The sequence below is a fragment of the Antrostomus carolinensis genome, unplaced genomic scaffold, assembly GCF_000700745.2.
Source record: "Antrostomus carolinensis isolate BGI_N321 unplaced genomic scaffold, ASM70074v2 scaffold8550, whole genome shotgun sequence".
NCBI classification, from domain to species: Eukaryota; Metazoa; Chordata; class Aves; order Caprimulgiformes; family Caprimulgidae; genus Antrostomus; species Antrostomus carolinensis.
In genome coordinates this window covers 15330-36548 of record NW_010287682.1, presented here as the reverse complement: position 1 = coordinate 36548, position 21219 = coordinate 15330, and the positions used below count along the sequence as shown (strand labels likewise).

General features: G+C 38.6%; 1 protein-coding gene across 1 annotated transcript in view; it reads right to left on the bottom strand.

The window, feature by feature from the left end:
• LOC104521705 (bifunctional heparan sulfate N-deacetylase/N-sulfotransferase 3) overlaps positions 1–21219 on the bottom strand; it is a 42434-nt gene that overhangs the window by 7174 nt on the left and 14041 nt on the right. Inside the window, exons 6-9 of the mRNA XM_010163785.1 lie at positions 7792–7974; positions 5687–5783; positions 4696–4819; positions 569–743 (exon numbers count right to left, since the gene is read on the bottom strand). Coding sequence (XP_010162087.1) covers positions 569–743; positions 4696–4819; positions 5687–5783; positions 7792–7974 — 579 coding nt within the window. The remainder of the gene's footprint in view (positions 1–568; positions 744–4695; positions 4820–5686; positions 5784–7791; positions 7975–21219) is intronic.

Sequence of the window (21219 nt, the reverse complement as noted above, 5' to 3'; positions counted from 1 at the left end):
GGGATCTCAGCAGGTTTCTAGTCAAGCCTCCTGTCCAAAGCAGGGTAAAATATGGGATTAGACTCACGGTTGAGATTATTACTCATCACAAATCACAAAATATATCACAGAAGTTCCTAGAACATTGTTCTCTTTGGATTTTTTTTTTTTTTTTTAATTTTTAGTATCTTTATTTTGCCAAATTCCCATTGAAATCTGTGGACCAAGATAACAAAAATTTCTTAATCTATCTTGTATTTTGAGTGTGAACTAGATACCTATGTCTATAAACTAATTTTTTTAATGTGCTGATGACATAAATTAATCAAGTAAGCAAGCATTTTTGCATATCTATATTACAGGCAGAGTTTTGAAAAGGTGGTTTCTGGTACTTTAACCTTTGAAAGATTTTCATGTCTACAATGCCAGATAGCTCAGCCCATGGGTGATCATATATCGTGTACTGACTGACAAAGAAAAGCTTGTATTATCCAAACCATTTATATACCTATATATTGAAAGGATATACACAGAGCATTCAAGGTGGAAACCTTGATTTGTGCCTGCCCATGTTCTTCAAAGTGCATACCTGGTACCAGGAATACGCCCGATCAGATGGGTCGATGAGGATGGTGATGATCTTGGCCTTGGGGATGAGCGAAGCAGCTCGCTTAGGAGCTTCTTCAGAATGGAAATAGTTGGCACTTTTCTCAAAGAGGAAGTCAGTGGTGACATTAGAAGGAGTGGGGAAGAAATCCATGTACCTAGGAAAGCAACATCATTCTCAGAATTACATAAAAGTCACACAAAGGTTGACAAATCTGTTAAGTATATTTTACTCTAGAATAATCAATTAAAATAATAGCTTAATTGACAAATAAAAGCAAACAGAAGTTTTAATTATATTTTTATCATATTTTACTTGGTATTAGCTTTCTTATTCTCACTACATATAACTAGACATTGCCACTACTTCTGGTAACTGGATGAAAATGTTACGATATTCATGTACCTACTTAAAACTGGTGAATTCCCACTTTCCAGTCAGAACAAACTCCTATCATAGTCAAAAGCAGAAAATGAGTTTTCCAAATTTAGCCTTTTGCTGACATCAATTACAGTGCAAAAAGATATTCAGTATCAGAACTGCTTTTATTCAAAAGAGGAGAAGAGCTTGCTTATGTTGGGAAGGTACACTTAAAAACCCTCTGCAGCTTCAGCAGGTAAAAGGTTTCTAAGCAGTGACAGCATCTTTCACTTATTGTTCCAAGAGCCACATTTGCATGGAAACATGGGTTGTATTCCTTTTAGTTTCTCTGTGAGCGTTCCTTATCTGTTATGAAGTTGCAGTTAATTTCTAGCCATCTCCTGTGTCACATACAGACTTCGTCCATGCCCTCAGACTGCTCTTCATTATTGTTGGAAAAAAGAATAAATGGGATATCTTGGTCTTGATCTTTCAGTTAAACTCTGTATTGATAAAATAAATGCCATTTAAAACAACCTCTTCTGAGGATCATGGTTAAGGACTGAAATTTCTTCCAGTGCCTAGACTTTGTCCTATTAATGGAAGTGAGCTACTTCTAATACAAATGGCATGCTCTTGTTGGCTTTGAAACTGCAGCCAAATTGAAATTGTGACCATTACAGCCAAGGCCAGGGGACTCGGTAGGGTGGAACTGGTTGAGGGACATGCAGTTTTCTTTATGTCGTGGATCTTATGAGATGATGATTAGCACACAGGCATTGATTGCAAGGTCCTTAGAGAAAAGGAAGGAAACTACAGTGGTTTAAAGAAACTCAACTCTGTGACACCTGATTCTGAGAAGTTAATTCGTATGAGCTACTTTTATGTATACACAAACAGACATTGCCAAGGGATTGTTTTGTGCTTCTTTGGCACATGAATGGATACCTGTCATCAGAATTATGCAAGTGAAGTGAGTTGGCCTTCAGATGACAATTTTCTATGCACTAGATAAGGAATAATAGTCTTGGATTTATTCAAGCCCTTCAGAGTAGCAGCTGGTAGATTACCTTGTATCAGGGAGACCTAAATGATGTCATGTGAAGGGCTGACGGATGGCCAGGTCCCTGCGTATTATGCTCAAAGTCGCATTCAAAAAGTTTGCTACAACACTCCATAGCTATTGCTAGTGTCACATGCAAAAACTGAAATAAGAGGACAACCAAACAGAACAGAATGAAAGGTTGTCACTGCCCTGCTAGTTTATTATTTATCTGCCTGATGTTAATGCACATATCTGAGAATGTGAGACTATTTAATTGAACAAGGGGCTCTATTTCTGAAAAAATCTCAGAGTTGATTTGATGAAAATGATGAAGCTATACCAATTTCTGCTCACAAATAATATTATTAGAAACTAATGACTCAACCTGACTGTGTGACCTCAGAATGTTTTACCAGAACATCAACAGCAAAGAAAAAAGGCCAGCTTTGAAAGAGGCAATAGGCTCTACGGGCCAATCTGCTCTAGATCATGGATGGTGTCATTATGCTGTTGTACTGAAGTCCTGGTAGTGGACTGAGTAAATACAAGACAATGAGGACTTCAACCTTATAAGGAACCACTTAAAATTAAATATGATGCTACACCAAATTGTGAGAAAAAGTAAATTGATTTTTCAGATAACATGCCAAATTTGAAAAAAGCAGAAGTTGATATGGTGTCAGTGAAAAATGGTAGAGACTGGACAAGGTGGAATATCAAGAGGTTATAAAGTTTAGCCTTAGTATTTCTGCTGAACACAGGCTGCAAAACTCTTACTTAGTACCTCATTCATGAGACAATTATTAAACTCAACATGGGCAAAGCTGAGAAGGCTTTAGAGTAACTTGTCTAAGAAATCTGTAACTGCTTAAATAAAGAAATGCATGACTGGTCTATTTAGATTTCTTCATTTCAAGAACAGAAAGATCAGTTCTTATTTTACTATTCTGTTATCTCTACTGGGACACTACCATATACATCTACACCTCTTCCAGATGGCAGTATTGAGGTTGCCAAGGGCTGAAAGAACTCTTTCCTGCTTCTGTAGTTAGCCTTGGTTGAAATGTAAGCTCAGACAAAGACTAAGCCAGAGTCAGCTCTGGGAAAAAGCTGTATCTCCATATACATAAAAGAAATTAAACTGATTGTTATTTGTGAATGCTCTTGCCTCGAAAGAATCCTAGCCAATTAATGGACTAATGAGGAGAGACCTTGTATCTAATTACCATTTGGTAAGCTCATTACATGCTAGCATTAAAATACTCTATCAGGTCTGAGAGGTTTATCTGGCAGACAGAATGTAAATCTAAGAGTTAAACAACTACACCAACGGGTAGTTCTGAGTATCCAAGATTTAACTGTGAGAACCTGGCAGGGGTGAGTGGGGCATGTAGCACAGAGGTACAAACAACCAAATGGGTGCTGTAGAGGGAGAACCTGCCAAAAGGCTGTACCTGGTCTCTACAGGTTGACCACTGGGAGCTCTATGCACCAGTGCTGTGTTAAGATGAAGGTAACTCGGCACATCTCTAGCAGACAAATTGTATCTGCATGTTAGGGAAGTGGATACGACGGGAGGAATAAGAGAAGGAGCAAAGTGTTCTTTTAGCAACACGAAAATGTTGATTTTGTGGAAGAACTGGCTCATTGCACTTAGGCCATCTACATCAGCATGGACCTGCTACGCCTCGCTTGCATGTCATCTTCCCTGACTTGGAACGTCTCCACAGCAAGGAGTCAGCTTTCTAATTCCCAGTCATTCAGCCAGCATCTCTCTATCGGTAATAGATGTCTGACTTACCGCACTGTGTAAGGAGAATCTGCTGCAACAATTTAAACTCTGTAAAAAACTAAGTCACTTAACAAGAAATTGGTTCTGACATATCTGCACTATGACCGTGTAACAGTGTTCACCCTGTTAATTTTATGGATGAATACAAAGCCAAAGGCAATAAAACTTTTTTTGCTTAAAATGGGGGGGAAAAAAAGAAACAGGACAATGTATCAATAATCTTTTACTGCTGCTCCCCAGCCACTACCACGTTACCACTTTGCGTCTTGTACTGCTTTATACCACAGCACTTTCTGAAAGCAGGAGAAATCAAGAATGACCTTCTGCGTGTAGCTGTATCCAGTGATTCCCTAGCAGCCATAGTGAACATGGCAGCAGTGACACACTCACACTCTTCTTTAGCACCAGTTACTAACCCTACAGAGACATTAACGTTCTCCTAACTACCTGATCTTTGAAAAACACTGAGAGGCTTCCTCTGTCCCCCTTTTTACCTGATTGCTATTTCTAAATCCTATTTAAAGGAAAAAATGTCTCTCCTTGATAACACCTTTTTTTCTGTTAAGAAATAAGATTTCCAACAAGAACATAATTTTTGCCTCCATGTATCCAACTAACAGCCATTCCTGTCCCAACTTCAAAGGCATGTGTAATGAGAAATATATATTTTGTTAGTTTTGTATATATTAATATATAGTTATTTTCAAGAAAGCCTCATAAAAGTTAGTGCATTTATGATATTCTGTAGTAAGATTGTTATTCACTTGCATTTATTTATCATTTAGAAGGACACTGAAGGTTATTTTTTTATCTCACTCTATATATAAACAGTTCCCATTACCAACAGTAATGTCATTTTTGTATTGTTCACAATATATAAACTTTTATATTTATACTAATAACCCATCTTACCAATCAATCCCCCTGTGGTAGTTATTTCTATTAAAGAACTGTACCTCCTCAAAGGTTTTTGGGCTGGGGGAGTTACTAATGATGGAAGGATGCATGATCAGGAACAAATACAAGGCTGTGGTACCTGTAAACAGGATAAAAGTCCAAGATTATAAATAAATAAATAAATAAATAAATAAATCCCCACACACATTTTTTGGGGGTCATACCAGCAGATGGACTAAATCAGCTTTATTCTATTTCATTTCAGTGAGGGGATGCTGATTTATGTTACCCAAGAATCTGTGCTTTCTGTGCTTTTAAATTTAAGAAAAGAACTGTAAATGCTTAACACAGAAACTGGAGTGCCAGTGCTGAAATCTGTTTCTCACACTTTTAATAACTGTGTTTTAAAAATAATTATTGTTTTTTATGAGACTGTCACAAAAATAACTTAAAAATTTTGCTCTCACTAGCTATTGGGGATTGGTGAAGATGAAAGGAGGCACATACGCAATTTTCTGATTACAGAGAAGAAAATTAACCATTAAGTTAATTTATAAACTACTGCAACCTTGCAATTGAAACTGTCCATTAGGAAACTCCTGACTTGAAATAAATGCCATAAAATAACAAGTTTCTATAAACAAGCCACTCACAGGACAGACAAGAATTTGCAGTTAAGAATTTACACCATTTGAAAAATAGCTGTCCTTGCCTCCTTCCACTCTGACAAGATCTTGTCTATCTCATTGATCTCTTTATCAAAGTGCTACTCCTTTTGACATAAAGCCCCAAAAATCCGACACACACGTGAGCCCTGCATTTTCAGAATGTGTGCTGTCTGCTGTAACTTATCTTATTAAACTATATTTGGATGATAGCCAAAAATAAGAAAATGCTATTGGATGATCAAGTTCTCTACACGGCAGTCTGAGTAAAAAGTGATTATTAAGTACAATTATTTGAAGTCACACATAGCCTATCGCGCTGAAATACAATAAAATCTCACCAGTTTTCTGGGGTCCTACAACCAAGAATTTTGGTAACCGATCACAGGTTTTTTCTTTAGACCAGATATCTCTGTGCCGTTTGTCATCACAGGGATTCTAAAATGGAGAAGGAAAACTAAGAATTTCATTGGTAATCACACCTGAATGGGTTCTCAAATTGCACTTATATAAATTACCAATTTTTCACCAATATACAAATATTCTTACCAGATAATATTATTTTCCCTTATGACAGAAAACCATGTTACTTATTAAATAACTATTTCAGTGATTCAGAAAGGTATCTGCAATGTAACCAGGCTAGAAACCATATCTCTTAGGTGTCTATTTTAATTTTTTTTTTTTAATGAGACAAGTATGTTGAAGAAATGTGATTTTCATTCTACGTATGTTGCTCCAGCTATCTAACAGACTTTGGGACAAGATCATTTCTCCCATGAAATGTCAGTATGTTCATATTGAATTACCTGATCCCACATACTTAAGATGTGGGAATAATTCAAAATCAATTGATCAATTATATACAAATTAGAAAGATGTGAAATTGCTAATGAGTTCTCTAATCACCGGCTTTCCCTTTTACATTACTGTAACATCTACTATCCCATCCTGTAGTGTTTAAACTAAAAGAGTAAATTAATTATAATCTAAGACTTTCCATTCACAAATACATATTCTGATTCTCCAATTCAAATCTGTATGTAATATTGAATCTCATTTTTTCATTTGCTGCTTTACAACTGAAGCAGTTTAAATCCATTTTAGAAATGCTACCTGCCAACAGTTTTTGACACTGTTGTTTGGCAGTACTGCACTGAGACAAAGGGACTTACCAATCTTCTAGGCTTAAAAAAACAATATAACTGTATTAAGATTCACATGCATTATAGACAGAAGACACCACATTCAGTATGTGTTAGTCACTGTTACTTACAAATTTATTTTCTCAGTAATTCTGTTTTTTCAAGTCACTTGGCTACAGGCTAATTTCCATTTTTTAAATTCCTTCTCTCAACATTATGCAAAATTCTTGACATTTTTCCCTTAGTTCAATGTTTTATTCAATAACAGCATAAATTTCAAGGTGTATATTTTAAGTCCAAATTTGCAATCTCATACTCGGATTCTAAGTTGGCAATTCAGTATCCAACGCTGGAAAACATTTGAGTAAGCAAGCTGAAATACATTTTAATGTTTGATTTAGTAAATCTTGCTCCTTAGAATATTTCTACCAAGTCACCTCAGAAGGATGATATTTGGGATACATATGATCACTGTAGGGACACATGTACCTACAGCCCTCAGACTATCCCACTGAATTGGCTGAACCGTCGCCAAGCGCGTGCAAAAAGAAAACGCCAGCATTCACTGCGTGGTGCAGTAGTTTCTTCCTGGGGACTGTGCTCTTAGCACTGGGTGATGGGCTGAAGATGTGTCAACTGCAAGGTGAGTGCAGGCTCCAGCCTTAGCACATCTTCACACTGCTGGCATTTTCAATTTGCTCACTTAGGAGAGCTGGATATTCAGGCAGCCGAGTTGATAACATCAATGTACTAAATGCAGGTAAACTTCCTGCCTGGGCAGTTCTCAGCCTTTTGTGAATAACTTTCTAATCTATCTAGATTTCAACTTGGCTAGGCAGTGTTAGCATCAAGGTAGCCATGGTCTTAATGCTCTTTTCTCTTTTTGGATGCCCTCTTCTCCTCACACACTTGGAGAAAAGCTCATTTCTTTAATGGCTGATTGCTAAAATATGCACATACATCTCTCTGTCAAATGCTTCATTCCTGTTAGTTCCAAAAGGAGAAGAGAAATAACACAACATGCCTTTCCTGCACTTCCCACATTTCTAAAAGCAAGCAAAGTCACAAATAAAACGAATTAAAGATAATTTTAATCACACATGTTAATACATATTAATTTCACAACCTTTCTGTGGAGATTTGAGTGTCAGGGAAAACAATCACATACACTGAAGCTTCAGTAAGCTGTTTATGGAATGAACTAGTAAATCTAAAAATATTAGTGCTTTTCTCTACAAAGTCACAAAAACCACCGTCAATACGATTTTTTTTCTGATCTCTTCGTCAGCAAGCCTGCCTACCTGCCAGAGAGGGTCCTTTTGCTCAGGGAATAGTTCAAAATACTTGTGAGCCAGCTGAACTGGAGGAAGAGTTTGCAGTTTCAGGTTTGTCCAGGTATGAACAAAGTTGGCCAGATTCACAAAGGTGTATAACCCCAGGCGGTCGTTTCCATAATTAGACAAATGTGTCATGAAGACGCTGATCTTTAGAAAAGGAAAGAAAGAAAGCAGACATGAACTCTTTGTATCACTAGATGGCAGTGGAACCACACACAACATATATTTAATCTGCATTTTGCTCTTAGAGCTGCAAGACTTTGATCACATTCACGGAGACCTTACTATCATTGCTTTTCATTGCATTTCATCCTTCTTCTCAAGTTAACTCAATGCAATCAATGAAGAAAATCGTGGAATAGGTACTATGAGCTCTGTGTGAACTAGGATTGCTATCCTACCTTGGGGCTGTACAATATTTACATAGTCTATATGTAAATTTACTTAATGGAAAATACAGTAAAAACAATACCCACAGTTTTACTTCAAGTGGAATACAAATGCAACAGCAAAAATGTGAATTCTGTTTTTGTGGAAGAGTAAATAAGTCAGAGACCAAGTGGATAGCTGACCTCTATTGCTGTGATTTAAATCTGGTTGCTCCAGCTCTAAGTTTTATAGGATAAGTAGCTCATCTCTTGTACAAAGCTATTCCTTAAGCACTGGGCAGACAGGTAAACCATATGCAGAAAACAGACAAAAAAAATCTGAAACCTGATTGATTACTTTCAAATAATTGTGCATAAAATACTCCCAAATAATAATTAAAGAAGCTCAATATCCCATCAGTTCTAAGGCTGCTTGTATTTTGATCGTCCAACACGTTACTGTGGAATTGCTACTCGGATAAATCCTTCCCACTACGCTCCTTGCTCCAGCTGCCCTCTCACCCTCTCAGTGGAAGCAGTGCTTGCTGTGGAGGTTTCCCACAAGAAGGGCATGTTTGGATCCACATTAACTGTGCTGCTCCACTGGTGAGTGGAGCAGGGACACACAGATGGCGAGGATGCTCTCTCAGGTACCAAGAAGGAAGGGCTGAAGACTGCAACTTGCAAAATGATCAATTTTCAAAGTAATTTTTCACTGATTAAACAATCTGTTCTTACACCAAAATCTGCAAACCTTTGCCCCTCTAGCAGTGATTTTTTTTTCAACCCTTTTTTAAAAATAAAAGAACTCTCCCAACTTATATTCTCCAGACTAATTCTCATTAAAAAATTAGAAACATGATTCTTTTAATAAAGAAATTTGTTAATGCCACGAATGGGCAACTTCTATTTAAAGTAAAACGATGCAAGCCACTTTAAAAAGAAAAGGGCTTATCATGGCCATAATTCTGGAATTAGTTCAGGAACTGAAGTCAATCTTCTGTAAAAGAATTCCAGCCTTCAATTTAAAAAAGTAAAAAATAAAAATAATTAAAAACCAGACTCTACAGCTGTATTCTTTTGTTTCACAGGTTTTAAAACACTGGTTTCCTTTGACATAAAACGTTCAAAGCTATCGAACTATTTTGAACGTGTCACTGTAACACTACAGTGTACTTGCAGTGAGCGGACACAGAAAAATGTGTTATTAATAGTGTCATTTAGTGACACCTCTTGGCTTATAAATAAGCTGAGGGTTTCAGTTTGTCTGACTCAAGTAAAATTAGAAGATATGCACTGCTAAATCATTAGGATACAATCTTTGTTTTCAGATAGGGCTGAGATTAAAAAAACCCCAGAACTTCCCCTTTAGGCAACTAATAATAAGCATTTTGCCAAATGTATAACCTTTTCAGGTTTCCTTTTTTATTTCAGTTCTCAAAGCAGGAACAGACTATAGGACTGTGCTGCTCTCAGCAAAGATACAATCAGAGGGCTTCTATAAAAAAGGTTAACTTGTTTTCTTGACAGCCTCTTTCTTTTCTACACATGGGTTGACCTCTGACATTTATCATGTCAGTTCACCTCCCGGCAACTTCTCACCTGCCAACAACTACAGCACTGCCCTGGAAGAAAAAAAACAAGAAAACTTGAAAAGATTGCTAGTTCGGGGAAAATGTGTATTATTCTTTCCCTGAAGGGAACATCACTGTAATTTTATAGAGTGGAGGCTGAAAAATTGATTGGACATATCATCATATATAATTTCCAGCATATGAAACTGTGTCAATGAAGGGGAAAAATACATCAGAGACCTTCGTTCCCATTTTACAGTTATTTTTCTTATGTCAAATAATTTATGGTTAATTATTTACAACAAAAAGAAAGATGATCAAATGCTGGTTTAAAATGTAAATTACTAAGTCTTGTAAAGAAATGTAATCAAATAGTTACTTAGTGTAACCAAATGCGTGCTCTAATATACAACTCTACATTGTAGAAAAGGTCTCCTTTACTTCTATACAGCATAAAAAATATTACAGGTCAGCTGAGACTCTCTTTCCAGGAAAATCTGAACAAGTGTTTTCTGCCTCCTGTTGATACCATTACCAATTCCTAGTGAAATCACCACCACCAGATGTGCAAAATTAGCAAACTACAATCCTGTGCTTCATAGAACAACCAAATATTGCTGACCCAGGGCCTCATTCACCCGATCTGATCTCAGAACTACTTAAACCAGCTTTCGGCTGCAAAGCCTGGGTAACTGATGGGAGCATGACCCCGCAGTGCCCACATGCAGGTTTCTCTGAGAAGGCCCCTGGAGCACTCTGCACACCAGGGATCCCAATGAGAGGTGGCTTACAGGAGGCGATGCCAACCTGCCAGCCGCTCTCTCCTACTCTAAGGGTGTCCTATGAGTTTGTTGACATGTTACTCAGCCGTGGCACTGGGAGAGATGTAGACCTCTGGTTTCCCTGGCTATAAGGAGAAAATGCTATCCAAGTGCCATTTTGAGGGATTTCACCTTGGCGCTGGCCCAGCTGCAGGGGATGGCGTGTTGCTGCCCTGCTTTCCCACCAAGCTGTGCAGAAGGATGGGAACTGGTATCATTACCCTTCTGTTTGCAGGTGTGCAGTCTCACACCAAGACTAAACATAACTATTACTTTTTGCTTTCCATATTGAGTTCTGACACTTTGTTTTGCTCTATCATACTGCATTCTGTTTCATTCAAACAAGCTGTAACTAATGAGAATGATTATACTTTCCGTGCCAGCTAACAGTTAGCATGCTATGTTATTAAAGATTTATTCTCTTAAAACCACAGATCAGGAGCTATAAAAGGAATTCTTTTTGGGCATCTCAGAAGACTAGATCTAGTAAATAACACTATTTATTCAATAATCTTGCACCTCTGGGAAATGCTGTAAAATATAAATAGAGCTTTGTATATTCCTTTATTCCTTCTTCAAAAGGGAAGCAGCTGTGAATGGACTTATATTTACTCTAACAAGCATTTTAGCCTCCCTTTCAGTTAAAAAGAGCTTATTTGATTTCATTATTCACAGCTCTCTTCTAAAATAATTTCTTTCAGGGCATCTCAGCATTTTCTTTATCTCAGTGCAAGAAGGATCACCCTTTTTAGCTGCTCCTCATAAACAAACTATCATCTTGGTTGCACTTCAGTGCACACTCTCCACAGGATTTAATATCTTTCACGAGGGGAGTGGAACAGAATGCAGACAATTTTTTAAATGATGGTTTGGGGCTAAATGTGGCCTCTGGGGAGCAGCTCCTTTCTTGCTCCAGCCCATCTTTGGATCAGAGCAGCAAAGATGCTTTATTCTGCCTTCTCACAGACCTTTACAGACAGCTGTAAGACCTGCTCCTTTCAGCTTCTCCTCAGCATTTCTCCACTCCTTCCCCAGGAGGAAAGGACAGGGGCTATTTCTGTTCTGCTCTCCTTCCCAATCTCTGATTTTATTTGGAATTCTGACTAGTACTGAAGAGATGTAGGTAAATGAGGACAAGCACGCAGGAGAAGCAGCTTTTATCTTTTTGAATGCTCATTCTGTGCTGCATATTTCCTTACTACAACATTTCCCAATTAGAGGCAATAGCTTCTAGGTCAACAAATGAGAGGTGAGACTGAGATTGAGTTGCTGCTACTAAATCACACGGATCAGGAAAAGATGAACCAGCTTGATCTAATTTATGTATCAAGAACAGAGAAAAGAATATATGCTCGACAATCTACACCAAATGAAAAAAATACAACAAGTTACCCAGCTTCTAGCGATGGATGTTATTTTAGCAGGCTGGATATTAAAAAAAAAATAAAAAATGAATTGATCACCACAAAATCAACAGTATTAGGATGCTGCACCTATTAAAATTATACAATAAGGACACTACTAAGTTTCTACAGTCTTGATAACAGTTGTTCTTTTCCTGACAAAAAGAGGCACCTGCCTCCCAAAGGAAGTACACTACCCTTCATTCCCAAGCATGAGAAGCCTCTCTTACAGCTGCTGGCTCGTGCCATGTTTGTGTTCCTGGCTTCCTCCCCCTGGAATCAAGGGGTCTCTATTTTTGGAAAGACAGGGATGAGAAAAATCATTCAAGGACAGTGGGAAAGACTTTTTTTTTTCCCTTACCAAGCTCCCAGTGAAGGTCTGGAAGGGTGAATTATGAAGCTTCTCTAAGTTGGACAGAAATGATTTATGGTGAACAAGACTAGCTGCTCTGATGAAAGCAGCAGAGTGGATATCTTTGTGCTGGGCAACCTGCAAATATTCCCAGTCCGTTCCATATATCCTGATAAGCAAAAACCTTGCTTCATATTCAAACTACATTTTACACAAACATTTTGCAGATGAACAGGTTGAATTTACACCACACTATTACTCTTCGTCATACTCCTATTCTGTTTATACCTCCTTAATAGTGTATGGCATCAGGAGGACTTTGCTATTTGGTTTCAGTTACAGTAATAATGCAGGAAAGAAAAGAAGTGGCAATGTCTACAGCACAGTGAAACAAATGAAGCACAAAAGCCTCTAGAACAGTAAAAAGCCTGTAGAACAGTAGTCCACTATGCCAGTGGTCTCCAAACTTTTTTGATTGTGCACACCCATCAATGAAATTTTTTTGAGCATGCACCCCCAACATTTGTATATTTATTTATAAATTATATACGTCTAATACTGAAGTTCCAGTGTTTTCTTCCCATCCCCAAATGGATCATCTTGCACACCTCTCTGGGGTGCAAATACCCCACTTTGGAGACCTCTGCACTAAAGCTGTCAGGATCAGACTGTAACCCAAGAGCAGAGGGAAGGAAGACTCCCTTTTGAGAGGTCAGTTGCATCCTCTTTGGCAAGCATCGGGGAAGTGGAGAGAGGCCTGAGACTTGCAGTGACACTGATGATGTTAAACAGATTTATTATTGTGTTGGCATTTTAAAGAATGAGGTATTTTAACTAGAAGAGGTAGTATAAGAAAAAATTGGTAATAACCATTTCTTATGGACTGAGCACATCTTTCATTTTTTTACCATATATAAATCTACTGCAGGCAATCCAACTTGAATAAATTCATACTATTAAACCAGTCATCAAGGTACTTTGTCATGGGCACTGTGTCACCCTCCAATCTGTGCACCAACATTAAAAGGCAGTATTGAGGCCTCTCAACTCAATGAAGTTAAGCACAACACTTTAAAATTAAGTTAAATTATGATTGACAATTAATTAGGTGATCGCTGCTAGGCACGAGAAGCAGATGCATTACCAATTTAGTATATTGCTGATATTTTAGCTACTGAACAAATGTTTACAGGCCAAAAGAGTATGTCAAACTCTCAGAATGCCTATATTCCAATTAATTTGGCATTGTGCACACTCTGGTTGCAATTCTGATATTGTCTCCATGTTACTCAGAAGAGTTTTGTTTCAGGTATTCAGAGACTCAGTAACAGCTGGTTTTGCTCCATTAGACTAACAAAGTGATAGAATAATGAATTAGGTCGCAGTCTATGCTTGAATATATACTTTTAATAGTTGAAAGAGAATTCCTTTTAGACCTGTATGCTGCCAGAAAAAGCTATGTTCAATTCCACCACAGGGAGAGCCCAGCTGGCAACTCTCTTTTTTGTTCTGAGGTTGTCCTGCTGGTTTCACAGCTGCCATGGATCTGCTCACTTGCAAAGACAGCAAGCCAACTAGTTGAATTTGACTTACATAGCACTGTCTCCACTATAAATATAATGCAGCCAGGGAATGTTTATAAGATCAAAATTATGTATTTGGTGTAGTTCTGAATTATTAATTTGACAGTCAGGAAACCTGAGTTTATTTTCAGCTGTTGCACAAACTTTTGCCTTTCTCTGTAAACTGCTCATTACCCTTGTGACTCAATTTCCCACCTGGCAGTACTGTCTAAAAGACTTGGCTTCACTAACAGCTGTAAACCACTTGTACAGGGCTTTCCACCTGAGAATTTTGAAGGACAAAGTTTTCTTACTGCCCACAATTTCAATGCATTTATTATACACTGTTACAAGGAATCACCTCTAATTGTGTAGCTAATCCTGTCTGTTCCACAGTCTTTCCATGCTGCCTGTTCATTTAGGTTTTTTAATATTTTGTCTATTCCATCCACAAAATGCCAGAGTCTGGCTTTTAAGGGTGAGTTTTGAAGAACAGACAGGAAGTCAAGGAACACTTGTATTTTGCAGTCAACCAAAGGCAAAGCAAAACTGACTTCCCACCCTGCCCCAATTCATGGCAAGTCCTCAGACTACTGTTGGGAGTTCCCAAGAGTTCTTAAAATGGGCATGGGAGGACAGGGAAGAGAGGAAACCGTTGCCTTTCTCACTCACCCAAAGTGGGCCAAGCCTGCCAAAGTGAACCAGCCCACCAGAGAGGCCAGGTTATGCTCCCATGGTGCTACTGTGGGATGACAATGATGAGCCCCACACATCAGAGCTCAAGAAGGTACCCACACAACAGTGCGCTTCTCAACACATTAGTCATTCTCCCTGCCTCTCACACTCACTACGATTAAATACGAGGTTGTGCAAAGTGGGGCAGACAGAAAGGGAAGATTTGAGCCTGAACGCCTTTGGTTTTGTATTTTTCGCTGTAGTCCCAAAGCCTGACTACTCATCTTGTCCAGAGTCACATTAAGATACAGTAGGTTCTGCTGATGCTCACATAAATCCTCTCATTTTCAGTGCTAAAGGAGATAATTTCTCCCTTGCTGCAAGTCAATTAGCTTAATAACAGTTCTACTCACTGTAACCTGGGAGAGGTAAAAATTAGTGGAAAATAATACTTAGAACTGAATGCATACAAAGATTACAATTATTTTAAGATCGATCAGACACAGGGCCTAAACTGTTACCAGTCTTCCCTCTTGCTCAGTACTGCTGTAACCAGGCGGAGAACACACAGCCGGCTCCACATTAGTTTCATTGTTGGGCTGTCAACCATTTGAAGGCTTTTACCAAATTCCTCTCCACAGGGCATTTTCCCTTTTCTTGAGACCTGCAGACACGCAGTACTTTGTAAGGAAGTGTATGCAAGTGCATGTAATGCAGCTACTGAATTCTCTTCTGTTTGTTTTTCTTGGGGGCAGAAAAGGTATAGAAGATTTTCATGAACCGTTGTTTTCCCTTAAACATTCATCTTGTAGGACAAGAAACCTCTAGATTGGTATCTTCCATAGTTCAAAGGATATTTTAGGACTAGGTTATGTGTACCTCCTACAAAGTTAAACTGAGACATCTTGATTTTTACTGATGCTACTGGAAAAGGAGAAGCACACAATATTGTTTTAGATCATGTCTCTCATCTAAGTTGTAGTCTTACGTTAAGAATAATTTGGTTTACTAGATTACTTGGATTTCATAATCAAAATATACCTTCCACACCATCATTTTAAAACTAAACCAAATGGATTAACAAATTGGAATAAACTTTAGGAATAAAAACTAAAGAAATGGTAGAAAGCAGATAGGATATATTCCATTTCATATTGTTCATCTGCTTCATGAATTTTATGTTAATTATAGAAAATTTGCACTTAGAAAAACAGTAAGCTTTTCTGTATCAAAAAATGAGTAAAACTAGTAGGTCTGGCCTGCATTTGGTCTGTTCATCTAGTGCAGCGTGCTTTCTGCAGAAGCAGATGGCAACAGAGATATGTATGAGGAAAGTACAGGATACTCTACAGCTGGAAGATGTGTGAAAAAAATCCTCTATGAAAGTCTTCGCTGCTTTCAAGGGTTACATAAAGCATGTAGGTTTATATAGACTCCACATCTTACCAACTAGGACAGGCACAAACGTTCAGTCAAATTTAATTCTGTATTTCAAATCTTGGTAAGTTCTTGATGTCAAAACCACTACCATGGAGGAAGATTGGCTATCCTCTAGTTTTCTGTTTCAAGACACGTAACAGGAGTTCATTGTCTAGGTTTTTAACACAATTTCATAGTTGTTTCTGTTTTTCAACTCTTTTCAAATATAATCAATCTTGATCGTTTTGATTTGTCCTCAAATTAGAGTCTTTCTCAGTCCTTCATAATTCTCTTCAGTCAACTGCTTCCAGTTTTGCACATAAGTTTGAGTCTGCAGAGCGTTCTGGATGAACTTGTACCATGGATTCCCACAACACTCCGCATTATTTTCAACTCTATCCCTTCCACAGTGTGTCAATGCCTTAAAGACTAAGGAACATACTACACCTCTGTATTATCCCACCAATAGGACAATGGGACAGGAAATAGGAAAAATCCCACTGACTTTGCTGTGCAAAATGTGCAGATCCACATGTTAAGATTATTGATTTGTGTACATTTCACGGAATCCAAATATACAAACTCAGAGACAGGAACCTTCCTCTTCTGTTCCTGAGACGTGCTGTTCACAATACTGCCTTTTTAAACTGGCTTAACTATAAGCAAGTTCTTTCATAGAACAGTGAACTCATTTTCCTATTGTCTGTGTAGCACTGAGTAAGCAAACACACCAATTGCGTCAACTCAGGTTGCTGTCCGTGCAGCCTCAAGGAGAACAAGATCTGTCCAACATGTTTGCCTCTTACTCTGTAGCCTCCATCAGCCTCGTGGGACAGGTGAGTGAATTTCAAGTGTACATCTGACAATAGCTGCTCTAATAGCTCATCTCTAACAGCTGCTCTCATGGGAGAACATGAACATCATTAGAGAAAACGCTGCCATGTGCAGTGCTGTCCTTAGCAGAATCCTGTTCCAGTCCCAATTTTTACTTTTCCTGGAGAGAAGAAGGGTGTAGCCTTTATGTATATGTATTACCCTAACAAGTACAGCTACTCACCAAGACAGTCAGATTTGTTACGCTCATGTTAATGACCGAACAGTACTGTCATATCTCAAACAAATAATTTTGCAATAGATAGCCTCATTTACTGAGTTGATCTAGTGGAGGTGCTTAAATCCATCGCAACACGTGTGCAAGCTAGAAGAAGCTAATTTGTAACTTAGGTCTCTGAAAACTTTATTATATCAGTGTGGTGGTTTGACCCACAGTGGGACCATGGGGACCATCCTTCACTCCCCTCACCCAGTGAGATGGGATGGGAGATACAACTGCAGTCAGTTCACCTCTGATGCTCTTCCTGGCATGAAAGTCCAGGAACAAGATGTTCCAAAGCGAGCTTCCCATGGAGTCACGGACCTCTTCGGGCTCAGCTCCTGGCTCTGGCATGGGGACATCCACGGGCTGCAGCCTCACCCCCCACTCTGGGGGGCCACCCCAGCTCTGGCAGCGAGTGACTCTCAGGGTCCCAATTCCAGTCACACTTGCCCTCAGGCTCAGCTTTTCTGCTTCAGCATGAAGTCCTCCAAGGCCTACAAGTGGGTCTCTGCTCTGCCATTGAATCTCCGTGGGCTACAGGGGACTTCCTTTGTCTTCTTCTACTCCATATGGTTGAACTTGGTGTCTTGAGGTCCTCTGTCCTTTCCTCTCCTCCTCCTTCCTCCTGCAAGGAAGGTCTCCCCTGTCTGTCTGTCCTTTGTTTAGGCCATTGGTCTTCTTCTGTTAAGTAAATGGCCTCTCCTCCCAGTTCACCCCCACCTACTTCTTTTTAGGACAGTCCTTCCCCTCACAAATATGGATTCAGAAGCGTTTCTCTAGTGCTCATAGGCCCAGCCTGGGCTGGGGGGTCTCCACCTTAGAGCCAGGGGAGCTTTTTGCTCTCACAAGGTGGCTCTTCCCCCACTACCAAAAAAACCCAGCCCTCCACACACACAAACCCAACACAGTCGGTGCTTTTTGAACTATTCTGGCCTCAGTTCTTACTGAGCTTATCTTATTGTACATGTTCCGCACCAACTACCTACAGAAACAAGAGCTGTGGCAGAGACCAGTAACCACTACAGACATATTTTCATAAAGAAGCAATATGTATGTATGCTCCTAGTTGCAGATGAGGAAATTATACAGTGGCAGACAGAAAGAAATATTCAAATTTATAAAGGCATGTTCAGTTCAGCTGTGTTTAGTTTGGTTTGGTTCTTAGGTCTAATTATTTTCAAAGTGGTTCAGAAGTATTCAGAGAGTCCTGTCAGTATTGATAAAGATTTACTAGCAAACCTGAGAAGAAATGATACAGTTGGTGGCTGTGTCTATACCCACCTCATCATTAAATATAGCTGTGGTGTTTCACTTGGCTAGCAGCCAAACACAGCTGCTCACTCACTCTCCCCACCACAGGAACAGGGGAAAGAAACAGAGTTGTAAGGGTAAGGAGACCCATGCGTTGAGATAAAAGCAATTTAATAATTGAAATATAATTAAAACTTAATAAAACTTAAAATAATGATAATAACAGTAATAATAGAATATGCTGATGCACAGTGGAATTGCTCACCACCTGCCAACCAAGGCCCAGCGTGTCCCCAGCTAGTGATCCCAGAGCAGAGACAGTCCCAAAACCACAATCCCAGAAGAGCGAGCCCAAGCAATCCCAGAGAGGATCCCCAGCCTTCCAGTCATCCCTCATTAATTTACTGCACATGATGTGATATGATATGGAGTATCTCATTGGCATATCCAAATGCCAGTTTGGGTTTTGCTAATTACTACACTTCCACCCCTATTGCAGACTAGCAAAACACAAAGTCCTCGGACTTCCAACAACAACTAAAAACATTAGTAAGTTATCAACATTCTTCTCATAATGAATCCCATACTGAAACCAGTAGCTATTCTAGCTACTAAGAAGAAAATTAACTCTGTCCGAGTGAAACCAAGACAATAGTTCAAAATCTAACTGCTCACTTCCTTCATCATTGACAAGACATATTTAGGAGATGGGTACAATTTCATTCTATGAGACATTTAACAAAAAATTGTTTTATTAACCCAAGATCTTCACTGAATATTGCAGACACAGATAGAGGAATCTGAAGTCACTGAAGATTCTAACAAGTTTATTAGGAAAAATACTTGCTAAAATGTTTTAAAGTCAGTACGGTGCTAGGAAAAATAGGAACAATGTGAAATAATAAAACAAAGAGAGATCTGTCTGACTGGATAAGATACTCATCACTAAAGACTTCTACAGTGCATGTTTTCCTTGTGGCTTTGCTACAGAATTCCCTGGATAAATTATTGCAAGTCACACAACCTCCCTCTAAGTCAATTATTCAACCGATAACGTGGGGAAAATAATGCCAGTATACTAATAATACAGGGCTGCTGAAGGATTTTTTTTGTTTTCTTTCTTTCTTTTCTTCTGTACAACATTTTGTGCAAGATCCTGATATAGTATGATCTTGCCTAAGGGCTGCTGAAGTCAGCAAGATCTTTAACAGAAGACAGACATACAAAATATTACTGGAAGAGTAGATAGCGTGTTCTATTTCCAGTTAGGCTCTTTTTCAGCTTGGTGGGACTTCAGCTTTCTAGATGCCTCAGGAACACAATGGGCATAGCTGTCAAGTTCACTTTACAGCCACCATCAGATCGCAATCAAACCAGCAGTGTGGGGATATAAATGCATACCACATAAATACAGCTTGCCAACCACAAGATTAGCTACTCCAACAACCAACCCTTAGTTCCCATATAAAACATAACTGGCAGAGATCATTTGCAGAGCAGGATTTCCTGATCCTTTTCTCACCTGCAGGACTTGTGACTGCACAATGCCCTGGGAACAGGGCAATAATGCTGGTTCTCATGTTAAAAGCTTACAGATGCACATATGGTCCTGCTGATTTTTGTGGTTTACTCTGCAGATTGTGGTTGATCTAGCATGCTAGAAGGAAGGAGAGCCTCCCTTGTGAATAGCTAGCATTACACAGCCAAACCGCAAAGAAATGTTAAGCTTTACTCTTAGGGGCATTTATTTCAGCGTAGGGTACTCAGTTTCTAAAGCCTTCAGCCTAATAACCTGCACCTCAGAAACTATATTCACTTAAGATCAGTTACCAAAATTAAACCAGGAAATGTAATGAAGGTGTTTGTTATGAATTTCATTGAATTTACATCCACATTCTCCATTTTTGGAAACTAAATCTGTACTGTTTGTTGAGAATATTATTTAGCTGATGCTGTAATGATTCCTAGGTAATGTTTCTTCTTCATAGCCTCACATCAGTGAAAAATAACATTTAGAAAATGCCTCATAAAGGAATTTTTGCATCCTCCAAAAAGCTGGATACTTCACATTAGGAAATCCCAGAAATTCTAATGAAAACACAGGAAAGCTTATGAAATTCAAAATGCCACTTCATAATTAGACAAATTCCTAAAGCTATTTAGTTTTCATTTTAATGCCTAATCTTTGCCCAACTCTGACTTGCAAATTACAGTATAGATACATGTAATACTTAAAAAACATGAAGATGCAAACCCTAATCTTTAAATTGATTACATGCCAGGCTAATGCTTAGAACTTTAGAAACTGTTTATGAGCAGGTATTTAAAACCAGATGCATCATCTTTTCAAAGGCACTCCTTAAAAGGGTTGCAACAATTTGTCTTGGGCAAATTTTGGCCTAATATTAATTTATATTTGTATTTAGAGAAGAGTGTATTTAACTTATATTCTTTTAGCCTGTATTGTATTGAGGATATCGTATTTCTCAGAACTAGCTGATCATACAGTCTACATTACAATGCATAAATCGAGGATCTAACTGCAATATATAAAAAGACATTACTGTACTCACATTCAAGGATGTTAGACAGGCATGATCAAACTTCTAGGATTAATACCAATAACCATGATTGCTTCACTGCTCATCTTGTCCTCCCCTACATTTTCTTCATTGTTTTAATTTGAAAGGCTTATGCCTTGAGCAACCATATTAAATTTTGCTGTTTCCCTATCGTTGTAAGATGGTAAAATAGTTTTTTGGTAAGTTGTGGCTGTGTTTCAACATGGAATACAGTTTGTCCTCACTCAAAATGTTGTTACTATACATCTTCCTTTTAAGTCTCATTTGAGTGATGGGTTGACCTTGCCTG